A 13,935-nucleotide genomic window follows, 5' to 3' on the forward strand; every position below is an offset into this window, starting at 1 on the left:
ATTGATCATTTATTGAACACAGAAAGGTCAGATTTTGGCAAGACAAAAGTTTTGTCGCCCACAGAAAGTAATGTGATATTCAAACAAATAATTATCTTAAAATACAAATATATGTTGCATAACATTGGTGAATGAAGTTGTGGTGCTATTAGAGTCATATTTAATATTTTGTGTGACTTCCATGATCTTGAAGGACTGCATCCATGCGGCTCAACAATGATTCATACAATTTATTAATGAAGTCATCAGGAATAGCAGAGAATGCAGTCTTACACGCCTCCCAGAGTTCATCTAGATTCTTTGGTTTTGCCTTCCAAGTTTCCTCTTTCATCCTACCCCAAACATGCTGAATGATGTTCATGTCTGGTGACTGGGCTGGCCAGTCCTTGAGCACCTTGATCTTTTTTGCCTGGAGGAACTTTGTTGTAGAGATGGATGTATGAGATGGAGCACCATCCTGCTGCAGAATTTGACCCCTTTTATGATTTGGAATGTAAGAGGTAGCTAATACTTCTTGATATTTTAGGCTATTGATATTGCCTTTCACCTTGCAAATGTTTCGCACACCCCCATACTGAATGTAACCCCAGACCATGATCTTTCCACCACCAAATGTAACTGTTTTATGGGTGTATTTTGGATCCATACGGGCTCCAGTAGGTCTCCTGCAGTATTTGCGGCGGCTGTGATGTAATTCTACTGAAGATTCATCAGAAAAATCCACCTTCTGCCACTTTTCCAGCATCCACCGGTTTAGCAGGCTGTGGGACTTTGCAAATGCCACACAGTTTTTTTTATTTGCCTTTTGTTTAGTGTTGGCTTCTGGGCACTGATTCGACCATGGAGGCCATTTCGAGACAGAATCCTACAAACTGTTCTAATTGACACAGGGACTTGAGGTGACCAGGCCTGTTGGAGCTCTGCTGCAGTGGAAGAGGGGCTTGCTTTGGATTTTCTAACCAACAAACGTTCCTCCTGAGCAGTTGTGTTGCAGGGTCTGCCAGACTTGGGCTTGTCAAACACATCTCCAGTCTCTTCAAATCTTTTTTTAATTCTTTGTACTTGACGGTGAGACACATTAAAGGTGCCAGCCACCTCTGCAGTGGATCTGGTCTTCAGCCTCTTGATAATTAAGGCTTTGGTCGCAGGGTGGATTTTTGGCATGTTGTCAGAGCTCAAGTTGCAGTTCAAGTGAAGGTCTGGGGTGCTGGGTTTCTTTTTATACACACCCACTAATTAACCGATCATTTACTGAGCACTGGTGAGGGTGAGGATGTAAACTAGGATTGGGTGCATTATATGACCAGACGACAAAACTTATGTCTTGCCAAAATCTGACCATTCTGTGTTCATTAAACGATCAATATTTCAGCATTGATGCCAATTTATTTTCTTAACCAAAACCAAATTTGGGAGGGTTTCAGCTTTCAAAAGAGTAATTTATAAAACCAATGGATGAATTTAACGTCCGGTTATAAGCTTTTATTTACATAACACGGATATGCGACATAACCTCTGTCAGGGAGTGTACACACACAGTATTACATCAATTGATCACAGTGTTAAGCCCCCTACACACAGTAGACTAATCTTGGCATAGAGTAGACAGTCTGATGTGAAGAGGGGCCTCGGACAATTGATTTTTCAGGGACTTAGGAATGTGGGATGTCTGATTTCGGAATGCCAATGCTTTTCTTTTCCCAGGCGTAAGCCACAACCAGACGTATCTGGCGAGGGCTCTGATAGAGACAACTGAAGAGATCCTATGCATGGGACAGCCGACCGAACCATTGTTTGGCCGACATCCATCTCCTGTATATAGCAATGTATCGGAGTAATTAGTTTTTATAAAGCTATATGGTTGACACCTATGTTGTAGCATAACTCCTTGTTATTTTCTTGGGCTTGCAGACTATACAAAGTGAAAGTATATCTGGAGAAAAGAAGAAAAAGGAGGATGGCGCAGTGATGTCGTCGGTATGGTGCTTATTCTTGGGGAAGTGGATGGGTTGTACTTTTCAGAAAAAAAATATATATATTTTTTTCATTTGACTCAGTCGTGGGTGTAATACTGGGTCTCCTTGTGGATCTCCTAATTTGTGTAATGAGTCCCATATATAATCCTACAAATAAGCTTTCCCTCAGAAGGAAACAACGGTGTCTAATGCCACCTATTGCTAGCTATTAGTTCCTGAAAATATTTTATGGCTCCTGTTTCACCTGTATCTATTTAATGTAAATTACTATATATCCATTCATATGTATTTAGTGGTATACAGAGTAGTCTGTCAGTCACTAATGAGCGGGGGAGGGATAGGTTATATTGTAAATTACCTGTATTAGTTTAATACTTACTACTACAGGTAATCTACAATTATACTTGAATGATCCTCTGGTTGTATGTTAGCTCCGGTACTTTGTTAGGATATACTGGGGTATAGAAGTTCAATGACCCTCGGAATATACAGGCACTTTACTTTATATTCATCATTGGCTGGTACTAATTAGCATTTGCACACCCCCTCTTTTCTCATCCTGGCAGTATGTACCCTATTACGCACTTTATAATATTATGAAAATTGCTTGAATTGTACTTTCCTTGCTTTAGCTCATATTTCTACCTCCCAGGATCTCTTATTATGTAGTAATACACTGATGCAACGTAGCTTGACATTGTACCTCTCTGCATTGGAGGTTTCTTGTCTCCACCCCGGTTTCTTTTTTGTTTTATTGATTGTATTTATTGAATAAAATTAATTGATTTTACTGATCTAGAGTCTCTGTCATCCAGTAGTATAGTATATGCTGCATTGGATTAAGTGGATACCATATGTATGCATCATGTAGTTTATTCTTTTTTTTTCTTCTTTTTTTAGGCAAAGCTACTTAGGGACACCAAGCCCATCCCAAATTTAATCTTTGCTATTGAAAAATATGAAGAGTTTCTTATAAAATTATCTAAAAAATCAAAGGTGTGGCACTTTTTAAAACTTATAAAGTACCTTCTAATATATAGTGTAGATTTTCTCACACTTTTCTGCCATATCAGGTTAATCTGATGCAGTACATGAAGCTTAGTACTTCCAGAGACTTCAAGATCAATACAGCGAGCCTGGATGCTGCTATGCAAGAAAAGGGATCTGAGGAGGAGCATGAAGAGAACATTGAGCAGGTCTGTGCTTGGTGTCATGCTGTTACCTACGCTGAAAATTAGTTTAGTCCCCAACAAATCAGCTTTGAATGATAAACATGGCTGGATACTTGTCTTTAATGTATTTTTTTGCATTACTAGAGAATGTAATTTATATTATAATATTTTTCTTCCATTCCCAGTCTGTGTCAGAACAAAATAAAAGTCAAGAACCAAAGAAGAAAAGGAGGAAGAAGTAACTGCAGTATTGAGTATTTTACTGAGTGATTGCACAGCTTTATTTACAGCTTTTGACAGTTTGATGCAATATAAATGAATTGTATTAACATTATTTTGCTTCATGAAAGTCATGAATACATTAGAACTCCATGGGAGTTGGATGCGGACCAGTCTGATATGCAGATATAGGCGGATCAGCTCCCTTTATCCAAAACACCTTTGGTTACTTTAAGTAATTCATAGATATCCAATGCCTCACCTAGAAAGTAATCAGAATGTAGGTATGTTAATACAGAAAAGTCAGCAGACTAAGTATATATAATGTATAGCGCTTTGTGTTGAAAGCTGTGTATTTTGTATAAGACTAAAATGTGAAAATTGCTGCTAAATAAATATAAAGAGGCTATTTTACCAATATGAGCATGTTAAATGCTTAACTGGCCACATGATGAAATGGTGGTTGCAGAGCTGATTAAAACAGAATTTATTTTCTCCTCTTCGTTATTTGCTTCTGAAGTTTAGATTCTTCAGAGATTTTTTTCCCTGTATCACATTAACCCAGGGGTGGGCAATTAATTTTGCCAGGGGGCCGCATGAGAAATTGGGATGGTTTTAGAGGGCCGGACTAATATAATTAACTCCGTTCTACCCAATACTGTATATATACATATGCTATCTTTTCATAAACAAACAGTATGTTAAACAATGCAAAGATTTAAAATACAATGAAAATACGGAGGACCTAATTACATCATTATTTAATGATAAGATGTTGAACTGCAAACAGCTTGTGATTGTTCACTTTAGAAAATTGTTAACTTTAACAGTGTTTGGAAAAAACTTGCTATTTTAGGTCAAGATATCATGTTAGTTTTTTAACGAACGGCATCCCTTTAACTTCGTAAAGAACAGAAAATTAAACATTTCAATAACATGAAAATGTTCAATGAGAGTAATCTAGCCCGTTTTGGGCCTGAACAAGTTCATTGAAGTTAGGTTCAATATCTGAGGTGGATATGCGAAGAACAGCACACAAGTGATCATCACTGAGAGAGGATCTGTATCTGGATTTGTTGAACTTCATCAGTGAGAATGTTTGTTCACATACGTAGGTAGATCCAAAGAGAACCAACATCCTCTGAGCATGCCTCCTTATGTTTGGAAAGTTTTCCTCTTTGAGAGAAGAATAAAACTCCAGCAGTGATACTGATTTAAAAAGCTCTGCCAGTAGATTGTCAGACTGCAGATCAATGAGTTCTAACTGGACATCACTGGGTGCATTATCCACACAGCATGCAAAGGGAGAGGAAATCGTGTGCATTTCACTCTCAACTCCTTTGAAGTCTTCAAATCTTCTGGAAAATTCATCATATAAAGCCGCTAACATGGATGAATACTTGTCGAGGTGATCAGCTGATGGTGTGACGTCTTTCAGTGTTGGCACGTGAGTGAGAATTTTGTCCTTCAATTGGCTAGAAAGAAACTTCAACTTTCTCATGAAAGCTGTCACCAAGCTGAACATTTCATGTGCAAAGAGGCCTTTGCCTTGGAGCTTGCTATTTAGCTCATTCATTAGTGTAGTCACATCAATGGCAAAGGCCAGATCTGCCATCCAGTGCTTATCTGAGAACTCTGGGATGTCTTTGCCTTTCATCTTACAAAAATCCTGAATCTCAGCTCTCAGGTCCCATACTCTTTTAAGCACCTTTCCAAGGCTGAGCCATCTCACAGCGGTGTGGTAGCCTATGTCACTATGTTCACTTTCTTGCTCCTCCAACAGTGCAACAAACTGTCTGTGATTCAGCCCTCTTGCCCTGATAAAATTAACTGTCTTAGTTACAACATCAACAACATGGCTGATTTTTAGCACCGACTTGCACAGCACTTCTTGATGAATAATGCAATGCAAAAATATCAATTTCTGTTCTGGGTTTATTTCATTCACTTTATCTTGCATCCGCTTCAAAAGTCCAACGTTTTTCCCTGTCATATTTGGACAGCCATCGGTTATAACACTTACTAATTTGTTCCATTTTAGGCCCAGTTTGTCCATGGATGCATTTACTTCGGTGAACAAATCACTCCCTGTTGTGGTACCTTTCATTGATCGCAAAGCTAACAGCTCTTCGGTCATCTCAAATTTTTTTGTTATTCCGCGTACAAAGATAAGTAACTGGGCGGTATCACGGATATCACAGCTCTCGTCCAGAGCCATGCAAAAAAAAATAAAATCATCAACTTTGTTTTTCAGCTGAAACTCCAAATTCCCCGCAATGTCTTCTACCCGTCTTGTTACGGTTCGTCTGGAGAGGGGCACATTTGAAAATGCTTCTTTTTTCTCAGGACAAATTATCGCTGCAGAGTCCACCAAACATTCTTTGACGAACTCCCCTTCACAGAATGGCTTACTGTTTCTTGCAATTTTGTGGGATATTACAAAGCTTGTCCTGACGGCTGCATCCCTGGATGTGTGGAGCTTTGTAAAAAATCCTTGCTGCCTTTGCAGTTTTGATAGCAAATCTTCAGATGCCCGTGCCTGCTCTGCCTCTGTCAAGTTCTTGTATTTCTCTGCATGTTTAGTCTCATAATGGCGACTTAAATTGTAATCCTTAAACACAGCTATCTGCTCTCCACAAACTAAGCATACAGCTTTACCTTTGGCTTCAGTAAATAAATATTTAGAAGTCCATTCCTTTTTAAAAACTCTGCATTCTGCATCAATCTTCCTTTTTTTAATGTTAGCTGACATATTTAAGGGCTAACTGTGACCCGCAGATGTCAGGGTCTACTCTGGTGCAAGGATGATAAAGCTCACTGCGTCTGCTGGGACTCCTGTGGTTCCTGATGTATCATGAGAACAGGAGTGGTACACACATACCACGTGCTTCCTCCCCTGTCCCCTGCAGCAGCCACTCTGTTCTTCTGACACTCGGGCAGAGAATCGGGACTCCCATTGGAAGAATTGTCTGCCCGAGTGTCAGAAGAACAGAGTGGCTGCTGCAGGGGACAGGGGAGGAAGCACGTGTACTCATCATTCCTCAGGAACCGGAGGAGTCCCGGCAGACGCGGTGAGCTGTGTCCCGCGGCCGGTCACATACAGAAACATTCCCCCCTTCCTTTTCATAACCAGTGTAACACAGCCCAACTCACATGCTCCAGAGACCATACAGTACGCCTGCCCTGCAGGCTCTGGAGCAGCACCAAGGCCCCCACCACAGCCCCCCTATCCCCGCACTGACTTACATAGCCGCTGCTCTGTCAGCGGTGCGCGGGATGAGTCACCGCCTCAGTCCATCCAGGGATCCCAGCTTCAGAGGTTGCGAGCTGCCCCCGCCCCCTAGCGTCAGAGAGGACGCGCCCGGCGTGTCTATCAAGCGCCTGGCGTGTTTCTAAGTCACGGCAGAAGGAAGGAACCGGAGGAGTCCCGGCAGACAAGGTGAGATCATGCATCCTTGCTGATCTGCCGGAGCGCCTCTGCGGGCCGGTCACTGACAGCCGGCGGGCCGGATGCGGCCCGCGGGCCGCCCCTTGCCCGGGTCTGCATTAACCAATCATAAGCAGGAGACATCATGCAGGGTGAAAAAAAGAACACTCCCCAACAACAGATTAGAGAAGAGGCTTTATTCTGTGAGAGACCTGTAATAACAGACAGCCCTGCACTTACTGCAGCGTTGTGTGATTACAAAGTGCTGGCAGTAGAGAAGAACTAAGTGATTACTAATATTTCTTCAACTTTCATCTCACAGCAATCAGTGTAGAGGGCTGGGGGGCCGGTGAGCCGGTGAGCTTTGTCTGATTACAAACACTTCTGCTAGCTTCAGCTCTCCTTTCACAGTGCTGTATCCCCTCCCCCCACACTGAGTTTGTAATCACACACAGCTCTGCAGGGAGACCAGACTATTTGTCATTACATATCTTGCACAAGAAAGCCCGTTCTCAGCTATTGTAGGGATTAAAAAAAAAAACCCATATATGACGCCTTTTGTTTATGATTGGTTAACATAATATTCAGGAGACTTAGTACACACCCTCAAAGAAGAATCTCTGGTAATGATATGATGATCTTAAATTTTACAAGCCAATATCTCTGCACCCGAGATAAATTTAAAAAATGAGAATGTTTTATTCAGCTCTATGGTCACTATGTGGCCAGATTAACGTGCTAAAACTGATAACATGTCCTTATTAATGTATCCACTATTGTAAATGTTGAAACATCTGAAATTAAATGTATTTGCCTTACCAAGTGAAAAGTTATAACATGATAGGGGAAAGTTTATAATAGATCATAGAGGCCACATATAGAGGCTTACCTGGCAAAAGGTTTCCACCCAAAATGTTAAAAATGTCCTTATATTCAGAAATCAGAAGTTATAGATGTTACTATGACTTTCTAGCAGACTTATTACAAATAATACATTATTTTTAGCAAGTGTTGGATATGATGCTGTATTTAATTCATTACTTTTGGATTGTCATTGGTTTCAATAGCCAACACTCACTTACACTGAAGAACATAAAGTGAGGAGGATGAACAGCTGATGTGTTTGTCAGCAATCTGGACTAGGAGATGATAGCTGGGATGTGACTGCTCATCACCACGGATTATTCCCACTAGTTGTATGACCGAGGTTGATGACAAGTTGGATTGACTTGTGAAAGCTGTTTTTTGGGACAACCCCTTTAAATGTTTTGTTGTATAAAATGTAACATTACTATGTTCTATATAAATGTGTATGCCTTTACACAATAAATATGGTATAATAATGATATGCTACAAGGACTCTGTGTATAATGTATGTGTAGCATATAGAAGACAAAGTACCTGGGTGAATGCCATATCTCTGCTCTACACCAGTTGGATTTGATGGAGTTTTACAATCCATGTTCACTTCTTTTCTCATACACCGATCAATGTCAACGGCACTGAAAAATGCCACCGATTGGGGCAAATCCTCCATCCCTAACTTGTAGGCAAACAAACACCTGGATTGAAGAGAAAACAAAATATGGATATGTGAATTGTAAAATTAGAGCCATTATCTCATTTTTACTGAAGATAGGATATGAGAAAGCCAAGCAAATCTTATAGCTAAAATGTTACTGTGTCTTCCTCCCAGAGAATCGGGGCTTTTTATTTTGGGAAACCATACAGCAAGTGGATATGTAGCACATTACAGCCAGTCAGATTGTGTCTCCCAATTTTCTGCGAAAAATAAATTAGCACTTGATTTAGCTCAGAGGGTGATGGTTGTCCTGGAAGGAATCAAAGCAGTATCTCTAGTGCTTCTTATACAGGCAGCTAACTTAAAATAGGAGGTAAAAATTATTTCAGATTTGTCTATCGAGTAACTTATTGAATACGCTCAACATACAGTGTGGGCCATTTATATAGATACACCTAAATAAAATGGGAATGGTTGGTGATATCAACTTCCTGTTTGTAGCACATTAGTATATGGGAGGAGGAAAACTTTTCCAGATGAGTGGTGACCATGGTGGCCATTTTGAAGTTGGCCATTTTGGATCCAACTTTATTTTTTTCAATGGGAAGAGGGTCATGTGACACATCAAACATATTGAGAATTTCATAAGAAAAACAATGATGTGCTTGGTTTTAATGTAACTTTATTCTTTCATGAGTTTTTTTACAAGTTTATGACCACTTATAAAATGTGTTCAAAGTGCTGCCCCTTGTGTTGGATTGTCAATGCAACCCTCTTCTCCCACTCTTGACACACTGATAGCAACAAAGCAGAAGAAATGCTAACACAGGCTTCCATTATCCGTTGTTTCAGATGCTGTACATCTCTTATCTTGATGGTATGGTGTGCTATATGGGGTACAAAGATAGTGGGGCCATTCTTCATCAATGGAAACCTCAATGCCACTGGATATCTGAAATTGCTACATGATGATGTGTTGCCCTCTTTATGCACTGAAGATGGCACGTTCCCTGAGTTTTTCCAACAAGATGGTGCACCACATTATGGGTGTCAGGTCCGAGCATTCCTACATGAACAGTTTCCTGGAAAGTGGATTGGTCATCGTGGGCCAGTTGAATGGCCACCAAGGTCTCCCGATCTGACCCCCTTAGACTTTTATCTTTGGGGTCATCTGAAGGCAATTGTCTATGCTGTGAAGATACGAGATGTGCAGCAAGTAATATTTTTGTGGGAAAAAGGAAAAAATTTAATTTTTTCCTTCCATATTGCTATAATTCCTGTGAAGCACTTGGAGAGTTAATAAACTTCCCGAATGTGGTTTTCAGCACTTTGAAGGGTGTAGTTTTTAAAATGGTGTCACTTGGGTATTTTTAGTCATATAGGCCCCTCAAAGTCACTTTAAATGTGATGTGATCCCTAAACAAATTGGTTTCGTAATTTTTGTTGGAAAAATGAGAAATTGCTGATCAGCTTTTAAGCCTTTTGAAAATTATGTTTCAAAAATGATGCTGATGTAAAGTACACATGTGGGAAATGTTATTTATTAACTATTTTCTGTGATATAACTATCTGGGTTAAGGGCATAAAAATTAAAGGTTTGAAAATTGCTAAATTTTAAAATGTTTGCCACAATTTCGATATCTAACTTAAATTTACTACTGACAAAGTACAGTATATCACTAAAAAACAATGTCAGAATCATTGGGATACATTGAAGCGTTCCACAGTTATTACCACATAAAGTGACACATCAGAATTGAAAAAAAATTGGCCTGGTCAGGAAGGTGAAAACAGGCTCTGGTGCAAAAGGGTTATTTAAAGGGAATCTATCAGCTGCTTTTTGCTACCTCATATGAGAGCAGCATAATGTAAGCAAAAGACCCTGAATCCAACAATATACAGTAGTGTTCAAAATAATAGCAGTGTGTTCAAAACCATGAGTTAAAAAGTAGTGGACAACTCCTTTAAGAGTCCCCCGATGTATTAACCTAGTGATAAGAGGTTTTGTAAATAACCTTGCTGTGTCCTTCTTGCCTGTGAGCCGGCGCTATCACTGGCCGCTCACAGGCATCACGTGACCCCCTGGCTGCAGCCGGCTCTGACATCCGCTGATGTCACGTCAAGTTCCGGCTGCAGCCGGGGGTGACTCAGTGCTGCGGTCCACGGTGGATGCTGGGTGGTCACACCCAGCATCCACCGTGCGCTTTCCCTCTCCTCATTCATTGGGAAAGCACACGTTGGATGCTGGGTGTGACGTGCGGGGTAACTCCACCCACAGCCCGGCATCCACCGCGGGGACCGTGTCACTGATGTCACGCTTCACACCGTGACATCACTGGGGAGGGTCATGTGATACCTGTGAGCCGCCAAGGGTAGCGCCGCTCACAGAGAAGAAGGACAACTAAAGGTAATTACAAAATGTCTTATCACTGGGTTAATATATTGGGGGACTCTTAAAGTAGTGGACAACTTCTTTAAGCACAAAATCTTCATACTATTCTTTAATTTCCATGCATTGGGAACATTGCGCACTATTTTCTAATTCAAAACATGAAGAGAAATGTATATAATTATAACTACTTTACAGAAAATAACAAATTGAACATTGGGCTGTTCTATTTTTATTTTAGAAGTGTCTGCATTTGTCTTTACAAACTCACAATATGTACTCTCTCTTTTTTGAGGATTTAGCATTCCTGTGAATCACTAACCTAATATTTAGTTGTATACCCACAGTTTTTTTTAGAACTGCTTCACATCTATGTTGCATAGAGTCGACCAACGTCTGGCACCTGTCAACTGTTATTCCAGCCCAGGATGCTTTGACTACATCCCAGAGTTTTTTGGCATTTGTTGGCTTTGCCTCAGAAACGGCATTCTTGATGTCACCCTGCAAGTGTTCTATCGGATTAAAGCGCACCTGTCAGCAGGTTTGTGCTCAGTAAACTGCATACACTGTTAGGTGGGTGACATTACACGGATTAAAATGATACCTTGGTTGATGAAATCTGTCCTTTGGTTCTTGTATAATCTTTACGTTCAGTTTGAAGATAATGATATGCTTGTGTTTCAGGGTGGCCTGTGGGGTGGGGCTTTATCTGGTGCTCTGCTTACTTATTCAGCTATATGCCTACACTGACCTGCCTCCTATTTTACCTAGCCCAGCATTACTAGATGCATTATGTAAAATGGGAGGCAGGTCACTGAACGATGAATATGTAAGCAGAGCTCCCCCACAGGCCGCCCCGACGCACGAGCATATCATATCTCCAAACTAAAAGTAAAGATTACACAAGAAGCACAGGACGGATTTCCCAAACCAAGATATCATACTAATCAGTGTAATGTCTCCCACCTGACAGTATATGTAGTTTACTGAGCACAATCCTGCTGACAGGTGCGCTTTAAGGTCCGGGATTGGGCTGGCCACTCCATAATCTCAATTTTGTTGGACTGGAACCTAGATTTTGCTCGTTTACTTGTGTGTTTAGGGTCATTGTCTTGTTGAAACACCCATTTCAAGGGCATATCCTCTTCAGCGTAAGGCAACATGACCTCTTCAAATATTTTAATATATGCAAACTGGTCGATGATCCCTGGTATGCGGTAAATAGATCTGGCACCACAGTAAGAGAAACATGCCCATATGATGCTTGCACCACCATGCTTGTGTTTTCAGAATGTAGTGTGGCTTGAATGCAGAGTTTGGGGTCGTCTGATGACCTGTCTGCAGCCCTTGGACCCAAAAATAACAATTTTACTTTCATCAGTCCACAAAATGCTTTTCCATTTCTCTTCCTCAGGCCAGTTGATGTGTTCTTTGGCAATTTTGTATCCGCTTCCGTACATGTCTTTGTTTTAACAGTTGGACTTTGCGTGGACTTCTTGCTAAGGGATTAGCTTCACACAGGTGTCTTCTAACTGTCACAATAATCACAGGTAACTTGAGACTGTCTTTGATCATCCGGGAGCTGATCATTGGCTGAGCCTTTGCCATTCTGGCTAATCTTCGATCCATTCGAATGGTAGTCTTCTGTTTTCTTCCACATCTCTCTGGTTTTGCTTTCCATTTTAATGCATTGGAAATAATTTTAGCATAACAGCATATCATTGTCTTCACTTCTTTATAAGTTTTACCCTCTCCAATCAACTTTTTAATTAAAGTACGCTGTTCTTCTGAACAATGTCTCGAACGACCCATATTTCTCAGGCTTTCAAGGAGAAATGCATGTACAACATGTGCTGGCTTCACCCTTAAATAAGGGCCACCTGATTCACACCTGTTTCTTCACAGAATGATTGACCTCACTAATTGAACTCCACACTGCTATTATTTTGAACACACCACCTTTCAATTAATTATTCAAATACACAGACTCAAAAACATGCAGATCATGAATGCGGAGTCTGTTGGTTTTCTTAGAATCTACTGCACAAACTGATAAATTGTTTGACATGTGGTAATCTAATTTATACCAAAAACAGTGATTAATCTGGTTAGTCATATTATTTTGAACACTACTTTATCACTTAGTTTACTGGGTGCAGCCAAACTAAGTTTTTAGATTTAACAATGCAGCAGAGCTGAGAAAGCTAACCCTGGTCACACCAGGCTCTCTATATATAATGTTTATAGATAGTGAGCTATTTATCACAGAAGGGGGGGGGGTGATTATATTTGGCCTGTGACACCAGAACCACCACCCCTATGTGGGCCCATTATATAGTTTAGAGGAGTATGTGGGGCCCATTATACTGTATACTGGTTGGCCTGCTACTTTGTCCAAATTTTTTATTTTGTCCCTCTGTGTGTTTGAGTTTAACATCCCTGCCTTAGAGCATGTTGTCTTCAGATTACATAGCAAAAACCTGCTGACAGATGCTGAAAATCTACACTTTAAATGCATTCAGTTGTTTCATTTTAAATAAGATTAAGTGGCCTGTAGAGCCCAAATCATGACGATTAGGTCACTGTCCAAATACTTCTGGGCCTAACTGTACATAACATAGAGACTAGTGTTGAGCGAGTATTCTCGGGCCGAGCTCCGAGTATTTATAGCTGCTCGGTGATATGGTTGCATCACTCCCGTGTGCATGATTTGCAACTGTTTGACAGTTTTATTACATGTGAGGAATGTGTAAGAAATAGACATTTCTCCCATGTAATAAAGCTGTCAAACAGTTGCAAATCATGCACACGGGAGCGATTTAACCTTAACACCGAGCAGCTATAAATACTCGGAGCTCGCCCGAGCATACTCAGCGAAAGGGTTAATAGAACATACTCGCTCAACACTAATAGAGACATGTTTAGATTAAATTTGTGTTACATTATGTTTTTTAACTACTTTACACAATACATGTACTAATGACTAGGGATGGGCGGACCGCTGGAAGTTCGGATTCTGGTACCTGACCTTTATCTAAAAGTTCGGTTCAGGTACCAGAACAGTATCCGAACCCCCAATGAAAATAAAGGATGCCTGAACTCAGAAAAAAAAAAAAGTTTCTTTTTTTATCAATCTATAGTGCGCTAAATAACTAATATCACTACTTGTTATTAAATTCTTAAACACAGGTAACAAATGTTTTTAGTGACCCTCCTAAAAAATTCAGGAT

At 40.4% G+C, this 13,935-nt stretch overlaps 2 protein-coding genes across 4 annotated transcripts in view; one reads left to right on the plus strand and one right to left on the minus strand.

Annotated features, from left to right (window-relative positions):
- Positions 1–6,059, plus strand: part of FANCI (FA complementation group I) — a 112,408-nt gene extending 106,349 nt beyond the window's left edge. Inside the window, exons 35-38 of the mRNA XM_073653252.1 lie at positions 1,912–1,977; positions 2,877–2,972; positions 3,050–3,172; positions 3,334–6,059. Coding sequence (XP_073509353.1) covers positions 1,912–1,977; positions 2,877–2,972; positions 3,050–3,172; positions 3,334–3,390 — 342 coding nt within the window. The 3' untranslated portion in view covers positions 3,391–6,059. The remainder of the gene's footprint in view (positions 1–1,911; positions 1,978–2,876; positions 2,973–3,049; positions 3,173–3,333) is intronic.
- The window catches only part of POLG (DNA polymerase gamma, catalytic subunit), an 82,295-nt gene continuing 71,773 nt past the window's right edge, over positions 3,414–13,935 (minus strand). For 2 of the 3 annotated variants that reach the window (XM_073653255.1, XM_073653254.1), the window contains 2 exons: positions 8,196–8,356; positions 3,414–3,629 (listed from right to left, as the gene is read on the minus strand). In XM_073653255.1, coding sequence (XP_073509356.1) covers positions 3,565–3,629; positions 8,196–8,356 — 226 coding nt within the window. In that variant the 3' untranslated portion in view covers positions 3,414–3,564. The remainder of the gene's footprint in view (positions 3,630–8,195; positions 8,357–13,935) is intronic. The other variant, XM_073653253.1, reaches the window with a different exon arrangement.

Source organism: Phyllobates terribilis, unplaced genomic scaffold, assembly GCF_046119375.1.
Source record: "Phyllobates terribilis strain yellow unplaced genomic scaffold, ASM4611937v1 Scaffold_11__3_contigs__length_659146591, whole genome shotgun sequence".
NCBI classification, from domain to species: Eukaryota; Metazoa; Chordata; class Amphibia; order Anura; family Dendrobatidae; genus Phyllobates; species Phyllobates terribilis.